At 35.7% G+C, this 23,209-nt stretch overlaps 1 protein-coding gene across 7 annotated transcripts in view; it reads left to right on the top strand.

The window, feature by feature from the left end:
* The window catches only part of LOC123566068 (dmX-like protein 2), a 136,915-nt gene that overhangs the window by 100,748 nt on the left and 12,958 nt on the right, over window positions 1–23,209 (top strand). For 2 of the 7 annotated variants that reach the window (XM_053550198.1, XM_053550194.1), the window contains 12 exons: window positions 3,427–3,529; window positions 5,274–5,886; window positions 6,305–6,417; window positions 6,741–6,989; window positions 7,320–7,581; window positions 8,360–8,490; window positions 9,986–10,181; window positions 10,523–10,649; window positions 12,341–12,439; window positions 14,186–14,209; window positions 20,697–20,821; window positions 21,689–21,878. In XM_053550198.1, the coding sequence (XP_053406173.1) occupies window positions 3,427–3,529; window positions 5,274–5,886; window positions 6,305–6,417; window positions 6,741–6,989; window positions 7,320–7,581; window positions 8,360–8,490; window positions 9,986–10,181; window positions 10,523–10,649; window positions 12,341–12,439; window positions 14,186–14,209; window positions 20,697–20,821; window positions 21,689–21,878 (2,232 nt within the window). Of the gene's footprint in view, window positions 1–3,426; window positions 3,530–5,273; window positions 5,887–6,304; window positions 6,418–6,740; window positions 6,990–7,319; window positions 7,582–8,359; window positions 8,491–9,985; window positions 10,182–10,522; window positions 10,650–12,340; window positions 12,440–14,147; window positions 14,210–14,913; window positions 14,932–20,696; window positions 20,822–21,688; window positions 21,879–23,209 lie in introns of those variants that run through there. The other 5 variants (XM_053550199.1, XM_053550196.1, XR_008372170.1 and 2 more) reach the window with 4 other exon arrangements.

Below are 23,209 nucleotides of genomic sequence, written 5' to 3'. Positions count from 1 at the left end.
TTTTTTAGTTGATCTTCATGAATTTTGGTCAGAATGATTACCTTGATGAAATCTAAGCCGAGTTCGAAAATGGGTCATCTGGGGACAAAAACTAGGTCACTAGGTCAAATCAAAGAAAAACCTTGTGTATGCGATAGAGGCTGTATTTTTCAATTGATCTTCATGAATTTTGGTCAGAATGATTACCTTGATTAAATTTAATTCGAGTTCGAAAATGGGTCATCTGGGGTCAAAAACTAGGTCACTAGGTCAAATCAAAGAAAAACCTTGTGTATGCAATAGAGGCTGTATTTTTCAACTGATCTTCATGAAATTTAGCCAAAATGATTACCTTGATAAAATCTAGGCCGAGTTCAAAAATGGGTCATCTGGGGTCAGAAAACTAGGTCACTAGGTCAAATCGAAGAAAAACACTGTGTATGCAATAGAGGATGCATTTTTCAATTGATCTTCATGAAATTTGGTCAGAGTGATTGCCTTGATGAAATCTAGGTCGAGTTTGAATATGGGTTATCTAAGTCAAAAACTAGGTCACTAGGTCAAATTAAAGAAAAATCTTGTGTATGCGATAGAGACTGTTTTTTTCAATTGATTTTTATGAAATTTGGTCAGGATGATTGCCTTGATGAAATCTAGGTCGAGTTTGAATATGGGTCATCTGAGGTCAAAAACTAGGTCACTTGGTCAAATCAAAGAAAAAACTTGTGTATGTGATAGAGGCTGTATTTTTATCCCCTGCCGATGAAATCGGGAGGGGGGTATTGAAATGGCGTTGTCCGTCTGTCCGCAGCCATTTCTCAGTAACTACTTGGTAGAATTTCATGAAACTTGAAATAAACATGAACCAACATACTGCGATGATGCCCGTCAAGTTTTTTTTTGATTGGTCAATTTCCCTCAGAGTTATTGCCCTTGATTTAATAAAAAATGTCCGTCTGCTCATTTCTCAGTCAACTAACAGGTAAATTTCATCAAATTTGAAATAGACATGAACCAAGATACTGTGCTGATGCCAGTCAAGTTTTTTTTTTTGATAGGTTAATTTCCGTCAAGTTATTGCCCTTGATTAATGAAAAATGTCCGTCTGCAGCCATTTCTCAGTAACTAGCAGGTAGAATTTCATCAAACTTGAAAAGAATGAACCAAGATACTGCGACAATGCCTTCAAGGTTTTTTCGATTGGTCAATTTTCCACATAGTTATTGCCCTTTAATTGTTAAAATCCACAGATCTGTACTAACAAACCAACCAATTGGAAGATTTCATTAAACTTCTTTCATTCTTTTCCATGAACATTTATCATAAACCCATGTGATGTTGTGTACTACACTGGTCACCAAGTTACTTTGGTCCCCCCCCCCCCCCCCCCCCACACCATTTTATTTTTTTTTTTTTTTTTTCATTTTTCATTTCTATCAATATTTATAATCAACATTAAAACTGTTGTATCCTCACCCCCCCAGCCCCACCAGACAAACCATTCATTTTCTTTTAATTTGATTTTGACTAATGAAATTATTGCTTCTTGGTAACATTCTTAACTCTTGCTGATATATTTTTTTGCGTTCCTCTACTCTGACCCTTTCGGCGGGGATTCCAGTTCATCGAATTTGCTTGTTCAATTGATCTTCATGAATATTGTTCAGAATAATTGGCTTGATGAAATCTAGGCCGAGTTCGAAAATGGGTCATCTCGGGTCAAAAACTAGGTCACTAAGCCAAATCAAAGAAAAACCTTGTGTATGCGATATAGGCGGTATTTTTAGTTGATCTTCATGAATTTTGGTCAGAATGATTACCTTGATAGAAATCTAAGCCGAGTTCGAAAATGGGTCATCTGGGACAAAAACTAGGTCACTAGGTCAAATCAAAGAAAAACCTTGTGTATGCGATAGAGGCTGTATTTTTCAATTGATCTTCATGAATTTTGGTCAGAATGATTACCTTGATTAAATTTAATTCGAGTTCGAAAATGGGTCTATCTGGGGTCAAAAACTAGGTCACTAGGTCAAATCAAAGAAAAACCTTGTGTATGCAATAGAGGCTGTTTTTTTTCAATGATCTTCATGAAATTTAGCCAAAATGATTACCTGATAAAATCTAGGCCGAGTTCAAAATGGGTCATCTGGGTCAGAAAACTAGGTCACTAGGTCAAATCGAAGAAAAACATTGTGTATGCAATAGAGGATGCATTTTTCAATTGATCTTCATGAATTTGGTCAGAGTGATTGCCTTGATGAAATCTAGGTCGAGTTTGAATATGGGTTATCTGAGGTCAAAAACTAGGTCACTAGTCAATAAAGAAAAATCTTGTGTATGCGATAGAGACTGTTTTTTTCAATGATTTTATGAAATTTGGTCAGGATGATTGCCTGATGAAATCTAGGTCGAGTTTGAATATGGGTCATCTGAGGTCAAAAACTAGGTCACTTGGTCAAATCAAAGAAAAACTTGTGTAAGTGATAGAGCTGTATTTTCAATTGATCTTCATGAATTTTGGTCAGAATGATTGCCTTGATAAAATCTAGGTTGAGTTTGAACATGGGTCATCTAGGGTCAAAAACTAGGTCATATCTAAGAAAATGCTTGTTTTATCGCAAGAGACCAATTTTTTGGTCCAATCTTAATGAAAATTGGTCAGAATATTTTTTTCCATGAAATCACTAGGTCAAACATGTTTTACACTGTTATGGGGTGTTTCTTAGGTGAGCGACCTAGGGCCATCTTGGCCCTCTTGTTTTTTAATTACTTCCTTTTGACGTTACTATAAATAGCTTATTTTTAGTAACTTTTTTATTATTGGCCGTAGGGGAAACAAGAGACCAGTTTTCTGTGGTACAACATGGAATTTTTTTCTTTTTGGTTAAATTTCTTCCCATTGTTGTTCCTGTCTTTTGGACTTAGATATTTTTTCTGAGGACCTTCTTGTCCTCAAGTGCAAATATAACAGGTGAGCGATATAGGGCCATCATGGCCCTCTTGTTAGCTTTTCTGTTTTTTGAAAAAAATCTACGAGGTATTGTCATCACTTGATCGTTGGTGTCGGCATTGGTTAAAAATATTGTTTAGATCTACTTTTTCACAAAAACTGTAAGAGCTACAGCTTTGAAACTTAACACTCTTGTTTATCATCATTAGGTGACTGTAGGCCAAGAACCATAATTCTGATATACATTTTGTCTAAATTATGGCCCTTTTTGTAATTACAACCCTGGAGTTCTTCAGAATGATGCATGATATAAATGGTATCGGTTTTATGTAAAGAAAAATCAAGGAATAACAATAGTTCAAACAGTAAAAGTCACCGATTTGCATTATTTAAATGTACTATGTTAATTGAAAGAAAAATGGCCACTGCTTTAATATCAGCATATCTTCTCTTGCATTAACGACATGTGTTTTCATTTGACATAACTCCTGTTGTAGGTTTACATCTGGTTGGAGAGGGAAGTTGAAGCTTTACGGCTGCTCTGTAATTACGGTCATGAAGACGACCTCGCAGACGATGAACGGACTATTGTCAATGAAGGTTAGAGAGTTACATTTCTCCTTTAACCACAGATTGTAACAAAGGTGCCATGTTTTTGCATTGTGATAAAAACATTAAGATATGATCAGTGGGTAAATGTTAATGCCAGTTTTAAAAATTGCAATGCTATTTATATTGTGAAAGTACTGTTGCAACAATGTTAACCCTTATCCCGCTAAATGTCTATAATGAACTTGTCCATCTTTCAATTTGGACAGTACCACTAACTGTTAAAAGGGGTGCTTAGCAAAAAAGACACTGACTGAATGGCAAACAGTGCAGATCTTGATCAGACTGCACGGATATGTAAGCTGATCATGATCTACACTGGTCGCAAAGGCAGACTCTATCGTGTTCAGCATGATAAGGGTTAAGACATATTCAAATTCATTTACCTGGTAATTGTTGCAGTGAAAGTGCAACAGTTTTGAGCAAATTAATTAAAAAAATTGTAGGTAGTTAAATCTCAGATTGAGTCTGATGTCATTTAAAAGATCAGTTGTCTTGGAAATGGAACAAAACTAAGAAAAAAATTGAACTGATATATTTAACAGAAATTAAAAGTGTGTATAATAAACTTCAGCATATTTGCTTTTGTTGTTAAAAGTTCCTTGCTTTTGCTGTTATAAGATCCTAAGTTTAATTGTTATACAATCCTAGTTTTGCTGTTATATGATCCTAGATTTTGCTGTTTTGTTGTTGTACGATCCAAGGTTTTGCTGTTTTACAATATTAGGTTTTACTGTTATACAATCCTAGGTTTTGCTGTTATACAATCCAAGGTTTTGCTGTTTTACAATCCTAGGTTTTGCTGTTTTACAATCCTAGGTTTTGCTGTTATACAATTCTAGGTTTTGCTGTTATACAATCCTAGGTTTTGCTGTTATATAATCCAAGGTTTTGCTGTTTACAATCCTAGATTTTGCTGTTATACAATCCTAGGTTTTGATGTTATACAGTCCCAGGTTTTGCTGTTATACAATATTAGGTTTTGCTCTTATACAATCCTAGGTTTTGCTGTTATACAATCCAAGGTTTTGCTGTTTTACAATCCAAGGTTTTGCTGTTTTACAATCCTAGGTTTTGCTGTTATACAATCCTAGGTTTTGCTGTTTTACAATCCTAGGTTTTGCTGTTATACAATCCTAGGTTTTGCTGTTTTACAATTCTAGGTTTTGCTGTTACAGGATCATAGCTTTTGCTGTTCAAAATTCTTGGCTTTTGCTGTTATATATTCATAAATTTTGCTGTTATACAAGTCCTAGCTTTTACTTAACTAGGATCCTAGCTTTTTCTGTTATAGGATCCTAGCTTTTGCTATTTTAGGATCTTAGTTTTTGTTGTTACAAGATTCTAGTATTTGCTGTTACATAATTCTTGTATTTGGTGTTGTATGATCCTAGGTTTTGCTGTTATATAATTTTAGTTTTTGCTATTTTAAGATCCTAGTTATTGCTGTTATAAGATCGTAGTTTTTTGCTGTTATAGAATCATTGCTTTTTGCTGTTATAAGATCCTAGCTTTTGCAGTTGAAAATTATCATCTAGATGCTAATAATACTAATGGTTGAAGTTATATCATCACTAGAGTTCTTGTGTACACTTGTTTCCTTTAAATGTTTTGAAGTGAGCATGATTAAATGTATGATTATGTGTAACCTACACCCAAAGAAGAATTGAAAGTTTGTATTAAGCAAAAGTCGGTGAACCAAGTACATGTATAATATATATTTCTATATCACTAGGTGGCTATGAGAATGATGATCTAAGGAATGAGTCTCCGCAGCCGTTCGTCCGCAAAGGATCAGCACGATCAGACACTTCCCTGAACAAACCAACATTACACGAAGTCTTAATAGCAGAAAAGATGGACCTTGATGCCAAAATGGAAAGAATGGGTCAACGTAAGCAATGGTTGCGACAGAATTCACAGTTGTTACGCACTTTGGTAGCATACTGTGTACTTCAAGGTGCGGCTGGTGGCGGGATTGCATCAGTGCAGATGGAATTGTTACTGTTGTTGCAAGAACTTCAGCAGGAGAAACCACAGCAACAGCTGTTGTCACCGCTGCCATTCCCGACAACATTACCTTTGCTCTCGGCAGCTATAGCTAGTTCAAAAACTGTAACGGCAGATCCAATACAACATATACAATGTTTGTCTCAAGATCTGTTACATTCTGTGATAGAGTTCACGTCCCCTCCAGGTCTCGGCAGCCCGCTACACACTGTGTTAGTGATGAGGAATCTAAGTGTGGCCCTTGCCTCCTGTGTCTACCAGTGTCTGTGCGACAGTGATAGCTTTGTAGTGTCTCTCAGTGAAAACGTGGATGTAGGATTTGAGGGGTTTTATAATGGGTAACTATACATTAGCTGTTCTTGCAGGTTTTGATTTCATACAGCCGGCTGATGAGAACATCAGACTTTCTGTCCAGGTTTCAGGAATTTTATCCTGCTGGTTGGAATAGGGATTAAATGTTCCATATTGCAATATTTGATAACTGAATATGTTTTTAAAAAAAAACTTTCTTAAAGTGAAGTTTTCTTCATGAATCAAAAAAATTTTGTTCTTGTCTGACTGAAAATAAGAGATTCAGTTGAGTTAAATCACTGTTTTATATTACTTCAAATTAGTACCTAAAGTGGACAAGATAGGGAAACAGACGGCAGAAAAATTTGTCCGGGCTTGTTTCAAAAGTGGTGTAAATACGAAGCTGAATAACAGTTGATTAATCACAGTCACAAAGGGGATAAACATTTTTTTTTATGTTTTCAGTGCCAATTTTGTCTGTGATGCTAGTCATTTGATGTCTGGGGTAAGAAGGATGAGGTACAAGTCAATTACTTCAGCTGATGATATGGTCAATACCCAACCCTCTAAATGGCCAGGTAAATTACATAATAATGTAGGTGATAAATTTTGTTTGCTTTGGGTTTAGCGCTGTTTTTCAACAATATTTCAGCTATGCAACAACAGGAGATTTACCGAACAAGTTTTCTTGTCTGTACAAGAATTTACTTGTTCTCTACAAGTAACTGCCAACCTCTCCATTTGAATTAGAGGCAGAGAATGAAATGACATAAAAAAAAAGCTGATAAAATGTTCAAAATAACTTGCTATTTTATTTTGTACTTATTTTACAGTGAATAAAATTTGACTTGGATTGGCATGCTTGTACAGATGATGACTCTTGCAAGAATATTGTTTTCAGGTGTGACATCACTGCGTGTTCTGCTGGCTCGAGAGAAAGACGAGGATTCTCCCAAGTTGAATATTTTACTGACAGAGTGTCTGTTTGCCGTGTATGTCAGCCTTGTAATCAATGCACTCGCAACATACGACTGCTTCCTTCTGTATCGACTTACAGCACATCAGTTTGATACGAAGCTATGGTCTTCCTTGTTTGGGGGCGGAGTTAAGACAGTGATCAAACTAGGCAGCACATCTCCACGACTCGGAAGTAAGTTGACAGGATTTTTCTGTCCAGTTGAAACAAATTGTTGAGAAACAGATGTGTTCCTACAGACTTGTTCATGAAGAGCATTGCTGACCAGTGTGCATTGAAAAAGATATCTCAAACACACTTATCTCTAAATTTTGACTATCTCGAAGACATTTTCAAGTCCCGTCTCGGAAAAAAACAAACGCGCAAAATATCATTTTAAGTCGAATTAAAGCAAAATTCTTGATCCTTTGGAATATATACATATGAATGCAGGAAGATTTGCTATTGTATTGCTTCCTTTTGTAGAGTATGTTACATTTAACAAACAAATTTTATTTTCAATAGAAAAGTCAGATGACATGTACAACAAGAGATTACAGTTGAACAGGAAAATCATGGGGCAGCAGAGAACAGATAGCAGGAAAACTTTCAAGGAGAAATTTGTCCCTCCAGAGTTGAGCATGATCACATTTTTCATGACAAAACCTTTCGTGGATGCGAATTCGGACACAGAGTTTGGATATAACTCAGATGATTCCATGTCATCAGAGGAGGAACAGGATAGTGATGAAGATTATGAAGAGGAGTTGAACAGGCCAAGAACATTGTAATTCTCATTCATGTATTTTGTTTTCTTTTCACTTGTTAAAACTGTAAGTTAAAGTTGTATTTGAATTCTCTGTTTAAGAATCTGTCAAAGTAGCATTCTTTAATGGGCTGTTGATGTATGGTGGACAGAAAATTACATCAGATTGTCATAAAAATGTTATTTTTCACCATCTTTGTTGGCAGACATAGTTAAAACAATTTATTTCTTATATACATTAAATTGAATAGTATTTGTAGTGGTTTTATTTTCACTAAATAAATATTCATAATAATGCCACTCATGAATTTGAAATCTTCTTGAATAATGCCACTCATGAATTTGAAATCTTCTTGAATAATGCCACTCATGAATTAGAAATATTCATGAATAAGGTCACTCATGAATTTGAATATCCGAACTATTCATATATATACCACTCATGAATTTAAAATATTCATGAATATTAATTTGTGTAATGTCCTAAAACACATACGTCAAGTTCCACAAATTCTTAACACTGCAAATAAGACAGCTAACAATGAAATCCATGAATAAAGCCCAGGAGAAAATGACCCAGTCTACAGTAGATGATGGATTTAGCCAGCTGTTTACATTATTTTACCTTGACCTACATTTACCATGTTAGGATATAATTGTCTGGTACTTCCTATTGAATGAAATGACTTTTAATGATTTTTACCATCAAATAGATAGGATTCTTTCATTTTGATTGTCAGACTTTTGACAAGATGATTTTGTCATATATTATTTCCAGTTGTCTTTTTTTTTTTTTCAGAAATCTTCCAAATGTACAGCAGCATTCTGATCCCAGCTCCTACGCATGGTCTATAATTAGATACACAGCTGTGAAACTAATTTTGCACAATCTGTCTTCTTTCCTGCCACAAATTGGCATAGAACTTCAAGGTATATTGTAATTTAGATTTGTCTATGAAATTTCTGATCAGGTACCTTTTTTATCCCCCGCCGATGAAATCGGGAGGGGGGTATTGAAATGGCGTTGTCAGTCCGTCAGTCAATCCGTCCGTCCGTCCGTCCGCAGCCATTTCTCAGTAACTAACAGGTAGAATTTCATCAAATTTGAAATAGACATGAACCAAGATACTGCGCTGATGCCCGTCAAGTTTTTTTTTTGATAGGTCAATTTCCCTCAGAGTTATTGCCCTTGATTTAATGAAAAATGTCCGTCTGCAGCCATTTCTCAGTAACTAGCAGGTAGAATTTCATCAAACTTGAAATAGACATGAACCAAGATACTGCGACGATGCCCTTCAAGTTTTTTTTCGATTGGTCAATTTTCCATTTAGTTATTGCCCTTTAATTGTTTAAAAATCCACAGATCTGTACATAACAAACCAACCAATTGGAAGAATTTCATTAAACTTCTTCCATTCTTTTCCATGCACATTTATTATAAACATGTGATGTTTTGTACCTACACCTGGTCACCACCTTACATTGGTCACCCCCCTCCCCCTCAACCCCCCCATTTTTTTTTTTTTTTTTTTTTTTTCATTTTTCGTTTTCTACCAATATTTATAATCAACATGTTAACTGTTGTATCCTCACCCCCCCCCCCCCCACCCAAACAAACCATTCATTTTCTTTTAATTTGATTTGACTAATGAAATTATTTGCTTCTTGGTAACATTCTTAACTTTTTGCAGGATATATTTTTTTGCCGTTCCTCAACTCTGACCCTTTCGGCGGGGGATTCCAATTCATCGAATTTGCTTGTTTAAAGCTAATGTGAACTCATTTATATTCATGGGAGATTAATTATGTCTGCCACAACACAGTAGTGTGGGAGACATATTGATTTACTCCTGTCTGTGTGTGTGAGTCTGTCTGTCTGTCTGTCACAAATCTTGTCTGCACTCGAAGTCAAACATTTCTCATCCGATCTTCACAAAACTTGAACAAAATGTGTTTGCCAATAAGTCCTCGACCAAGTCTGATAAGTAGCCAAATTGGCACAGGCACGTCTGAATTATGGCCCTTGAATCACCGAAAATACTGATGCCAGTGATACAGGTCTTGGTGCATGGTTAACTCAGATACATAATGGAGAAGAAATGCCAATCTAGAAGATTAGGCAGTTGTGGGAGACACACACTTTTCTCAAAAGCAGCTCTAGTTTTTGTTGATTTCCTGGTTGTGTTCATATACAAAATTAAATCCCAAAGAACTAAGAAAATTATTGTTCATTCTGTCGTTAAAGTTTGAAATCCATGAAATTAGACCCCCACAAAATTGTCATATTGCCAAAACAAAATTTTATCCCAGCAAAAATGATTTTACAGAATTCACAATCTACAGTTAAAACAACTGAAAGAACTACATGTAATTACATGTAGTATAAATTTGCCTCTAATCTATCCTGCATTTTTATCTATGACAGAGTTACCTGTGTGTTCACCATTGCTTCATGCGTTATTGCGAACGTTAGAACAGTGGCAGGAAGTGTTGCTTGGGAAACTAGAATTGTTTGCCGCTGCCCCTGACAACTTCATTCCAGGTGTGGAAGTTGAGGTCATCCCTGGAGTTCCAAAAACAAAATACAGAGCACTGCTGAACAAAAGCAACAGCCCATTTATGTAAGTAGATACATAGAAGGTTGATTAAATAATAATTTCTGTATATTACTCAATATAACAAATGACTCATTTCTGGAAATTAGAAAAAAATAATTTAATCCTGTGAGTAAATTTGGTATTGAATCTAAACCACTTTTATCTCCTGTCAGCTAATTATGTGTTTATTTTTAGGATCATACTTGACATTATGTCTTGACATGTAACTTGATTTGTGCTACACCTTAACATGATTTTGGAGTAATAGCATAGTGTGCTACTTTATTATGCAATGCATCTTAACAAGTATTGTAACAAGTGTTTCTCGTGATACAGCTAGCATATAAGCTGATTTTCTATTACAGTGACAGTCCAGCCACTCTGCCAATAAAAAGGCTTTGGTTCCATTTGTTGCGTCAGGATAAGCTACGTGATATATTTGTACGCTATGTGTTCAAAAAACAGAAACTGCTAGATCAGAGTGAAAGAGAGGTTTGTAGTGCTATTTTATTTTTAGATCTTATTTAAAACAGGGACAGGTTTTTAAAAAAAAAATGTTGGAAGACAGAATGATAAAAACACTCAACTAAGAGAATACTAGTATTCATTTAAATAAGGGAAGTTCTGGGCTTGCAGTTGTTAACTGCTTAACCAGAAGACTGCAGGTTCAAGCCTGAGACAGTGGGCCCAAATCAAAGGGAAAGGGACCAAGAGCAAGAGCTGTAGAGACCACAGGTTTGAGTGGAGGAGATCATGTCTTTGAACATGGGTTTGAGTGAAAGATACTGGCTTTGAGTCAAATAGACAGCATATTTTTGTCCTGCTGAGGTGACCGCAGTATCCCCAGTGACACTAGTACTCCACCAAGTGAACCTCAGAGGGATTCAAGTAATCTTAAGGCTTTCTTCACAATTTACTTGCTAAAAGCTGGTGAAAAATCTCACCTTGATAACTTGACCAGTTCATAGATTGCAAGGTTGGTTCCTGGGTGTATTTTACTTGACAGTTGACCTAAGACATTACATTTAGTAATCTCTCTCTGCAGAATGTTGTTAGTGCCATTCTGAAATATCTTCGATATATATGTAATCAAAGTAGTTTCATTTGTGAATATCGACATAAAATTAATTTTAAAAGAAGTACTGCCATTGGAAAAACATCCCATATTTTTCAGCATTTGGAAACGTTTGAAATATACATCAAGATTTTTTCTGTAATCTAGTTTTGGAAATAAATTTTCTAAAATTTACAGGTACTTGATAGATCTTTTTCTTCTTCTTGTCGTTCGCGTCACATAGCGATATTGCATGGTGCTGTGGTTCGTTAAGAGAGTGCCAATGGCCCAGCACCTCTGTCTTCAACTCTCTAGGTTTCTTTCGGGGTTACCTCACCCTTAGTTCCGAGTTAAAACCCTATCCTGGGAACACAGGAGCTATTTGTCCCATAGCTGGGGGTCTGTTCATAGGCATCACGGCGTGTCCACACACCGGTGGGCCTGGCATGCCACATGTCTGGGGGCAGACCTCCTCTGAGTCCCCTGCAGTTCTGCCTTAGGCCGCAAGGTGCTCAATTACCGTGTGGCGCCAACTCGGAGGCACTGCAAAAGGGCTTGTCTGCAGAGAGGCTATGTACTGGCAGGGAAGACTTATGCACTTGGCTCCTTTTTCACCAGAAGGCTAGCCAGCGATGGAGGCTGAAAGCGGAAGGTGACAAGCACACAACACACAGCACACCACGCTTGACGCATCAGCAGACCAATTGCCACAGACTTGATAGTTCAAAATGGCTCTGATTTTTGCGGAAATGCATTCTGATTGCACCACAGACATTCTAGATAAATAAATATTTCCTTGGGGAGCATGCCTGTACCCCACTAGATTATTTGCATATACATTATAGAAGCCCATATATACCCCTAGTCTGTTTCATTTGAGGAGGTTGTTAACTTCTTGTGGAGAGGAAAAGTATGTTTGGTTCTAGTAAGAAATTTAGGAGCACTGCATTTTAGTTGATGCAGCTTCATAACTTCTTATAAATGGTGTTAAACCAAACTGAGTGAGACTTAACAAAGTCAAACTTGATCTGCATGTGGCATGCTTAGAGCAATCCATGCTAGTACAAAGTTATATCTTCCACAAGTTACAGAAAATTTAATTTATTTGAAAAATGATTTTTCTTTACAGGATTCCTCTATGGATGGACTTGACTCGCCAAAGGTTCCGGAGCCTTTCAAAATAATTCATAAAGAGCAAGATATCATAACAGCATTTGCTATTAACCAGGTAATTAATACTGTCAAACAGTCAAACATGTGCTACTGATCACCTCTATACACATACCACCTGTCTGTAAAGACCACTAGTCTCATTTCTGATTATAATATTTCTTCACTTTGGTATGAAACTATAGTAAGTCTGTATAAATTTTGGGGAGAGTTGGTGATTATCAGTTTTTATGCCCCAAAGGGAGGCATATAGTTTTTGAACCGTCTGTCTGTCTGTCGGTCTGTCCGCATTTTTCGTGTCCGGTCCATATCTTTGTCATCGATGGATGGATTTTCAAATAACTTGGCATGAATGTGTACCACAGTAAGACGATGTGTCGCGCGCAAGACCCAGGTCCGTAGCTCAAAGGTCAAGGTCACACTTAGGCATTAAGGGATAGTGCATTGATGGGCGTGTTCGGTCCATATCTTTGTCATCGATGGATGGATTTTCAAATAACTTGGCATGAATGTGTACCACAGTAAGACGACGTGTAGCGTGCAAGACTCAAGTCCGTACCTCAAAGGTCAAGGTCACACGTAGACATTAAGGGATAGTGCATTGATGGGCGTGTCCGGTCCATATCTTTGTCATCGATAGATGGATTTTCAAATAACTTGGCATGAATGTGTACCACAGTAAGACGACATGTTGCGCGCAAGACCCAGGTCCATAGCTCAAAGGTCAAGGTCACACTTAGACGTTAAAGGTCATTTTTCATGATAATGCATTGATGGGCGTGTCCGGTCCATATCTTTGTCATTCATGCATGGATTTTAAAATAACTACGCATGAATGTGTGGCACAGTAAGACGACGTGTCGCGCGCAAGACCCAGGTCCATAGGTCAAAGGTCCTAAACTCAAACATCGGCCATAACTATTCATTTAAAGTGCCATTGGAGGCATGTGTCATCCTATGGAGACAGCTCTTGTTTGATCTGTGAATAAAGACAGGCTCGAGATATTTTTGGGGTGGCAAAAAGCGTGGTCTTTATTGACAGGTTTCACTGTATAGTTGTTTGGCCGGTATAAATTATTTTCCCTGTTTTCATTACTTTTTTGGACTTTACTAGATTGGGGAGTTTAACATTTGAACAAGCTGGAAATTTCCTAAAATAAGTTTATCCATTTAGGGTGAAAAGTATGGAATCAAGTCAGAAAGAACTTTTGGCAGAAACTGGAATAGAGAATTAATTTATTCTGGCCTAACAGTGGTGTTACCAAATGATTCTTAACTGCTACTTCATGCTCATCAGTTTTCTTTAACTAGAAATATATATTGACATTCTCTACCTTGTCTAGGACGTTATTTTCAACTAACTTGAACCCAAATTGCTTTTGATACCTCTGTGTCTGATGTCAGCTGTTATGTATTGTTAACACTTTTACTGTTATTATGCTAAAGGTGACAATTTTTGGCCCAATCTTAATGAAACTTGGTCAGAATGTTTACCTCACTTAGGTCTTGGACAATTTCGAAAATGAGTCACATTTTCTTATCGATCTTAGTGATTCTTTGTAAGAATGGTGCCTTTCATAAAGCTAGGAATAAGGAATAGGTCAGGTGAGTGATTGCTTAAACAGGCTGGTGAATTTACAAAAAAATATCAGACAAGTACAGTTTTATAGTTTCCTGAGTGTGAAATGTAGACTTCAGTTTTCTTAACATGATATCACTGGAATTTCATTAACATCCTTAATCTCATTGAAATCGTTTTTCTTTAGATTGAAAATCTGCCTAACACACAGGTTTGTTTCTTTAGAATGAAAATCTGCTTAACACACAGGTTTGTTTTTTGTTGGAAAGAGATATGTAGCTATACAAAGTTTATGTACTCCAGATATGATGTATAATAATGTTGTATATAGAAACTGTTTACACACATGTATTCTTTGTAATCTGTTATTGGTAGTGGTCTGTGCTCATCTTTTTTAACATGTAAGTCTATAATGCACTCCATTGATCCATACTCTAGTAATAGGGGTTGCATATTATACAGACTTTCTGCGAGTTTGTCCCAATATTTTGGTGTGTTGAACACTTCATTCAGTATCAGAGTTTATATCATATGTAGATACACATTAAATTTTACGAAATTTGTTTTCTTTATAATAGGTTGAGTGACATTAGTACTAGACTTATCATTTTATAGAGAAAAAACATTAATGATTTAATTTGCCTTTAATTTCTTAGTGTGTGTTTGGGGTATGTTATTCAGTTTTTATAATAAGATAAATTTGGTGGATTTTTGAAATAAATAAATGATTTTCAAGCATGCCAGTGCAAAAGAAAGTGGTATCAGCTCACAATTTAAACAATATTTTCTTTGATATATGTGTTTCTATTCAACTGACAAGGTATATGTTTAAAGGGATGTTAATATATTTTGTAAAACTATTTGGTATGCCTATTTATTTATATATAACACATTAACTACATTTTCCTGCTATGAAATGCTATATCAACTAAATTGTGTAATAATTTTTAAAGGTGATAGTTTTTAATGAGGTGAGTTTTCTGTAACTAACATTTGGAAAACCATAACTGTTATATATTGGTATTCTGCATGGGGTTCTTCATACTATAGTTTCCTGTATCAGAATGACTTCTCTTTGGATCACTTAGAAGCTTTTATGTCAGCCCAGACTAGATTTGGGATTATGACCTTGAAGGTTTAATGTCAGCCTTGACTTAATTTTGAATTATCACCTTGAAGCTTTTATATTGCTGCAGACTAATTTTGGGCTTATCAGTTTGGAGGATGTCAGTCTGGACTAAATTTGGGATTGTTACCTTTAAACTTTTATGAAGGCCTGGATTAAATTTTGGATTATTACATTGAAGTTTTTATGTCAGACCGGACTAAATTGGGATAATTACATTGAAGCTTTTATGTCTGCCCAGACTAAATTGAGGATAATCACATTGAAGCTTTTTATGTCTGCCCAGACTAAATTGGGGATAATCACATTGAAGCTTTTTATGTCTGCCCAGACTAAATTGGGGATAATCACATTGAAGCTTTTATGTTGGCCAAGACTAAATTCAGATAATCACATTGAAGCTTTTATGTTGGCCCTGACTTAATTTTGAAATTATCACCTTGAATCTTTTATGTCAGACTGAAATTAGGAAAACCCTCATCCATGTACTGGCACATAAATATATAAACTGGGTAAAATGTTCTGAATTTGGGTCCAGCTTGTTCTTAGTAGAATTTTTATAAAACACTAAAATAAATTGTGTATTTGATGAACCAAATATTGATTTTGGTTGAAAATTTAATGACGGCTTTGGTAAAGTTTTACTTTTGATAAATTAGGGGTTTTTTTTATAGGGCTCCATAGCCTAATAATGAAGGTGTCTGATTTGAATCACTTTGGTGTATAGAAATCTTATGTGAAGAAGTTGTTCATCTGACAGTGTTTAAAAGATCTATGGTTCTGACATGTTGCCAGTCTGTGCCAGAAATAAATTCCAGATCACCTAGTGTTTTCTTCCATTATTGTAGCTGGAAAAAATGTGCCGGTGTGACTCAAAACCCAACAAAGAACCTCTGCATTATATTGATTTCATTATTTTTTGGCATCTACATTTAGAGACTAGTTTTGTTTACTTGGTCTCACTGCCTGCTGAAAATAATTATGAATTAAAGTCTATTCTTATAAGAGGAAAAGATAAATATATTGGTCTGGGTAGACACGAAATCTTTTATATCTGATCTTGCCTAACAATTTTGCTTGATTATGCAACTTCTTCCTTCTTTCCTTCTAATCCAATGTGACAATAATCTAAATGGTTTTCCATTTCTTTAATTTTATCTTGGTGGTATAAAGGGTTAATTCCAGTTTTGGACCAATAATTCCAATTCTGGACTTATTACTCAGACTGTCACCGAGATGATACATTAAATTGTTGTTTTTTTTATTGTAATGTAAATATATTGCTTAAGCTTTTTAATATTATGTCACAAAAGGGGATGAGTTTACATTGTTTTGTGGTTATTGTAAAGTAAATACATTTAACAACTTTTCTTACTTCACACCTGCTTTTTTGTTTTTATGTATGCCAGATTTTGACAGATTTGAAAGATAATTTTACATAATTCTTACAGATTTTTGTATTTTAATGAAACAAAACAATAACAGCCATCTGATGGGCTTACACAAAGTTATTAGGTATATGCATATATTATGGATGACGAACCCATGTGTTCCTCTATGTACAGTTTCAGACATGTGTTCCTCTATGCACAGTTTCAGACATGTGTTCCTCTATGTACAGTTTCAGATATGTGTTCCTTCATGCACAGTTTCAGACATGTGTTTCTCCATGCACAGTTTCAGACATGTGTTCCTCCATGCACAGTTTCAGACATGTGTTTCTCCATGCACAATTTCAGACATGTGTTTCTCCATGCACAGTTTCAGACATATGTTCCTCCATGCACAGTTTCAGACATGTGTTCCTCCATGCACAGTTTCAGACATATGTTCCTCCATGTACAGTTTCAGACATGTGTTCCTCCATGTACAGTTTCAGATATGTGTTCCTCCAAGCACAGTTTCAGACATGTGTTCCTCCATGTACAGTTTCAGACATATGTTCCTCCATGCACATTTTTAGACATGGTGTCTGAAACTGTGCATGGAGGAACACATGGGGTCGTCATCCATAATCAAAATCTGGTTGGTAGGTCAAAGGTTAAGGTCAAAAGTTGAGATCAGAAGGTCAGAACTGTCGACTGTAAACTTATATATGGTTAGTGGCTATGAATAGATGTGCAGAGCACAAGAATTTGCATGGCAGGTCAAATGTCAAGGTCACACCAAGGTAAAATCTATCCATCATATTTCATGCCCAGAGTATATCTAAATAATCATTCCAGGTACTAACTTTAAGCTAGAGATACAGGTAGGTGATAATGAGACATGTGAAGAGTGCATGAATCAGGATGGTAGAGATCACAGCAAGGTGAAGTCTGTCCATCATATTTTTTGTCTGTAACATACCTTAATAACCATTCAAATTATTGATTTCAAACTTGGCATACATGTAGGTGATGATGAAATGATATGCAAAGCATGTGAGCTGGGTCAAAGGTCAAGGTCACACATTTTAGTTCATTATGTCAACTCTATCCTTCATATTTCATGTCCAGAGCATAACTTAAAAGCCATTCAAGGTATTGACATCAGACTTAGCATAAAGGTATTGACATCAGACTTAACATAAAGGTATATGCCGATAAGACAGTGTGCATAGTAAATGAACTGGGTCAGTAGGTTAAACATTTTGGTTGAAAATTGATATCAAAGGTCAGATCTGTGTATTTTTGTGTCATGAGCACAACTTCCTTATGCTTTGAGGTATTGACCTGAAACTTGTAATATAAGTAGATGGAGATGAGACAATGTGCAAAGTGTAACAGTCCACATTACACATCCCCCACTTCCCTCCCCCGCCCCCGCCCCCACCCCCGCCCCCACCCCCACCATCACCATCACCAAAAGTCACTTCTAGTTACTTGTGATCATTAAATAGTTTGTTTTATTTTTATTGAAATATGTCAGTATCTGACAGAGATAACAAAAACAAAGTGTGGAGTTAAGAAAAGTTGTTGAGTATATGATATTTCTCAAAAGTGTTTTCAGTGGATTGAGACTTGACTGATGGTAAAATGAATAACTTCATTGTATGAATTTGACTACGGGGGCATTCTGGTTTTCATTTAAGATTGGGGAATGCTAAAATTGTTTGCTTGGCACTTGGAAACCACTTGAATTTAAGAAACTGTCTCTTGCAAACAGTAGTACTGACTATTGTTTCTGTTAATATTGCTCTGCAATTCTGTTGACTTCATATTTCATGTTTTCATATGAACCAGTATGCCTGAAATAAGAAAACCACAATGCTATCATTTTATTTTTACAACATCATTTTTATTACCTGAGTGTATTATATTTGAAGGAATAGTCTATAAACAGTTTATCAATAGTGATACACAGGTTAACGCATAACATTAACAGTTTTGTTTGTTTTTGTTTGTAATATCGCAGTGTGCTTTCCATGTTGTTATTTATATTTTTGTTGCATATATTCTGTCAGAAGTCCAAACATATTGGACCATAGGGTTAAAGATAGGGTCATGTCTTTACTATAAGCATGATTCCTTTATTTCATTTATATTCTGCTGTGAATGAGTCATGCTTCAATATTTGTTATAATATGTAGCCAACATGGAACTCAGAGAAAAAATATGGTGCTTTCAGAGAATACGTAAAGAGCTTATTTTTACTGGGGAAGTAGTTTACATCCCTTAGTTCATAGTAATAGGTAGTAGAAATATTTACATGGATTGTATATGAGATTTAAGATATGTGTTGGTAAAGGGTGTGTGAAATGCATGTCTCATTATAAGAATGATAAACGCCTTGGTAGCCTAGTGGTAGAGTGCCCGCATCAAATGTGTGAGGTATTGGGTTTGCTCCCTGGCTGTGTCATACCTAAGACGTAAAAAATGGTATCAGAAGCTTCCTTGCTTGGTGCTCAGCATTTAGAGCATAGTTCTAGGACTGGTCAGTCCAGTGTCAGTATAATGTGACTGGGTGGGGTACCGTGTCATGTGTCTCTACATTGTGATATTCCTGGGAGGTAGTACTATAAAGGTAGGCATTGTGCCCGCTTCTAAAAGCACACAGTCTTTTTAAAATGGCTAAAATGTTGTTGAAAAACTTGTTACACCTGAACAAATACACACTTTATAAGAATGGTTTACACAGTGACATTCTCAAGAAAATATCTTGTGTTTGTTTTGTTACTGTAACAGTAAAATTTGATATGAGACAGAAACCAGATTGTTGTCAGTAGGTCAAAGGGTGTTGAAATGGGAGTTACGTCAGTCAAAGTTGAAAGTTATGGTTATAAAACTGAGAACAGATTCTTGTCTGTAGGTCAAGGATATGATGGCTGTGGGATTGAAAACAGATTCTTGTCATAAGGTCAAAGGTCAAGGATATGATGGCTGTGGGATTGAAAACAGATTCTTGTCATAAGGTTAAAGGTCAAGGATATGATGGCTGTGTTCTTTTCATAAGGCCAAAGGTCAAGGATATGATGGCTGTGGGATTGAAAACATATTCTTGTTATAAGGTCAAAGGTCAAGGCTATGGTGACTGTGGGATTGCAAACAGATTCTTGTCCTAAGTTCAAAGGTCAAGGATATAATGGCTGTGGGATTGATAACAGATTCATGTCATAGGGTCAAAGGTCAATGATATGATGGTTGTTGGATATAAAACAGATTCTTGTAACAAGTTCAAAGGTCAACCACATGATAATTGTGAGACTGAAAACTGATTCTTGTCAGTAGCTCAAAGTTGAAAGATATGATGGATGTGAAACTGAAAACAGAATTTGTGTCAGTAGGTCAAAGAAAGGTTACATGATAATTAAGAGACTGAAAGTTGATTCTTGTTGACAGGTCTTGGGTCAGTGACATGAAAGCAACAAACAGATTCTTGTCAGTAGGTCAAGTCTATTTACATGATGGTTATGAGGCTGAAAACAGAATATCTGTTCTTTTCAGTAGATCAGAGTTTGAAGTCATGATGGTAATGGGACTGAAATTAGATTCTTTTCAAAGGTTAATGACTTACTGTAATGAAACTGAAAATAGAATGACAGTTAATGACTGAAAAGGATTTAGGTCAATAACTGGAGAACATTTGGGCCTACAGCTAGTAGAAAATTAAAAAGATTGGCAGTTATGTTCAGTTGTAAATATTTTGGATGATCTAGAGCTTAATTTCTATTGCAAGTATTTGCATGATGGACAGTAATCGACATTGTATTATTTTTTGCTTATAGTCAGGCATAAATATTTGGTGGTTTTAGTTTCTTTCTGTTGTTTCTGTGTTTTTTTAATACAAAGATATGAGAAAATTGTTAATATGATATAATTGTCAGACATACAAGATATTAATGTTGTTGTTGTTGTTTTTTCAAAGTAAGGGAATGTTGTTGTGTTGTTTGAGATATTGCATTAAACTCATAAACTGTTGCCATGATTACATGTAACATTTTGTTCACTAAATACTTTATTACTATGAGAAATGTCCTAGTTTCAGGGCAAAATGTGACTTGCTTGTATATAAGCCTGCAAAAAGGAAACATACTTCTACACTTCAAACCATTATTTCATTTACTTTGCTTGTTATTTTGTTTAAAGATTCAATGATGGAAAGGGAAAACCATTTTTGCATTTATTACAGGCCAATGCAAGTTGTTTAACGTTATCCACACAGAAGGAGTTGATAGAGCTTGACATACATAACCTGTTGAATCCACCGTCATGGCTCGATGATGAAAATGAGATGGACATAGAGTCATTTAACAAGTAAAATATTTCACTATTCTTTGCTTGACTTTCAGTCAATTGCAGCTTTGACTGTATGGTTTTTAGCTCGACTTTCCGAAGAAAAAGTAGAGCTATTGCACTTGCCCCGGCGTCACCGTTGCCATTGGTTAAAGTTTTTGATAAAGTCAAATATCTCTGTTACTATCAATACTTTTGACTTGAAACTTAAAATAATTATTAACTATCAAAGTCTTCACCAGGAGAAACAATCCCCATAACTCTGATTTGAATTTTGACAGAGTTATGCCCCTTTTTAACTTAGAATTTTTTGGTTAAAGTTTTATAAAGTTTTTACTGGCAAAACTCTAATTTAGACTCAAGCACTGAGAAAAGTCAAGTGTGCTGTCTTACAGACAGCTCTTGTTATTGTCTGTCTGTCCATCTGTTAAAATTTATTCTTTCATCTTTTAATCAAGACCAGTTTCAACAGTGACTTAATTGCAACTTGATTTTTCATTGTAGTGGGAGAGTAATAGATATATAAACCAGATGTCATGAGGTATGCTTCAGAGATAGGCATAATTATATGGACTGTTGACCATTATTCATCCTTAACATCTGATTTATATGGTCAGTTGGCAGTGACTTGTTGAGGAAACAGTTTGTACTGGCAGGAAATCAAGGAAAGTGTTAGACCTGCAGGCTGCTTTCCAATAAATGTTATTCAGTTGAAAAAAATACTGACACTTAAATATGGCAGTTGTAACTATCAATGTGCAATAGAAACAGTTAGTTAGAAAATAATTGAATTAAAAACTGACCTTAAATATTCCACTATTCTTATATAGATAAATATCCTTTTCTGTTTCACCTATAGACATCTGTCACTAAAATGTAATATTTCAGTCCATCCCCGGTTAACCCAACAGAAAATGTGGACTTCCTTGTGGTACAGACCCCAGCAGATACAACTTTACACGCTGGTAGTGGTTCAAACACCCCGCTGACCAACCATTCATCAGCAGCTTCAACTCCAAGTGTACACCTGGCTCCCGGCCAGATAGCTCTAGCACAGACTGGCAGAGGAACCACTGTGGTAAGTCTTTTAGGTATTTGTGGAAATGATAAAATATTGAATTTTGAAGCTTTTTTGTGATAAAGTATCTGATATATTCGTTTTTAACTCAACTTAGCCCCAAGTGCTCAATGTGAGCTAATGTGATCGCTATGTGTCTGATGTCATCAATAATTTGACTGTTAACACTCCAAAGGTCACACGTCTGGCCCAGTCCTTATGAAACTTGGTCAGAATATTGCCCTTAATAAAGTCTTATATGAAATCATTACTGGTTTATCTGAGATCCAAAGCAAGGTCACTAGAATAGCTTGTTAACACCGCGTCTTCGTAAAACATGGTCAAATTGTTTGTCTCTGTAAAATATAGGTCAAATTTGAAACTGATAGGTTACTTTGTCAAATCATAGAAAAACCTTGTTTACATTAGAGGCCATATTTTCTACTTAAATCTTTAGATACATAAATCTTTATCACAATGTATGTTTCTCCGAAGTCTAGGTCATTTTCAAAATTGGGTAACTGGATGTCAAAAATTAGTTCACTAGGTTAAAACTTTGTTAACAATGTAGAGGCCACATTTTCTTATTGATATTCATTAAACTTTGTCCGAATGTTTGTGTCTGTGAAATCTAGGTCAAGTTCAAAACTGGTTTACACAAGTCAGCTAGGTCAAATCATAGAAAAACCTTGTTTACACTCTAGAGGCCACATTTTCTGCTTGACCTTCATTAAACCTTGTCAGAATTTTTGTCTCTATGAAATCTAGGTTAAATTTAAGACTGGGTTACCTGTGGTCTTAAACTAGGTCACTAGGTCAAATAAAGAAAACGTCGTTAATAATCTAGAGGCCACGTCTTGTACTGAATCTGCATAAAACTGTCAGAATATTGTCTATGTGAAGTCTAGGTTAAGTTTGGAATTAGGTTATGAAGTCAAAAAATTGGTCACGTGTCAGATTTTAGAATACCTTGTCATCTCTTAAGAAAACACACTATTAAATTCTGTCAAGTTATTGAGATTTGTCTTAAAACATTGCTTCCAGGGGGCGGGCTAGTTTTCAGTGTACGGCTGTATGGAAAACTTCAAAACTCTTCTTAGAAACGGCTAGTTCAGTTTCAAAATAATTTCATAGCAATGTTCCTTCGGTGACCCTCTACCAAATTTGTTCAGTATAGTTGTGAATCTCGGGTGAGCAATCTAGGGCAATCGTGGCGTTCCTGTTTGTATTACAGTTGTCAATTAACCTAACATTGTTAACTGAATTTCTACATGTACTTGTTCTCAACAAGCATGACAAAATGAAGCATTTTCTCTGCAAATAAAATGCAGTCATAATGCTTGTCTTAATTC

Source organism: Mercenaria mercenaria, chromosome 8, assembly GCF_021730395.1.
Source record: "Mercenaria mercenaria strain notata chromosome 8, MADL_Memer_1, whole genome shotgun sequence".
NCBI classification, from domain to species: Eukaryota; Metazoa; Mollusca; class Bivalvia; order Venerida; family Veneridae; genus Mercenaria; species Mercenaria mercenaria.
This window is presented reverse-complemented; position numbering and strand designations above follow the sequence as displayed.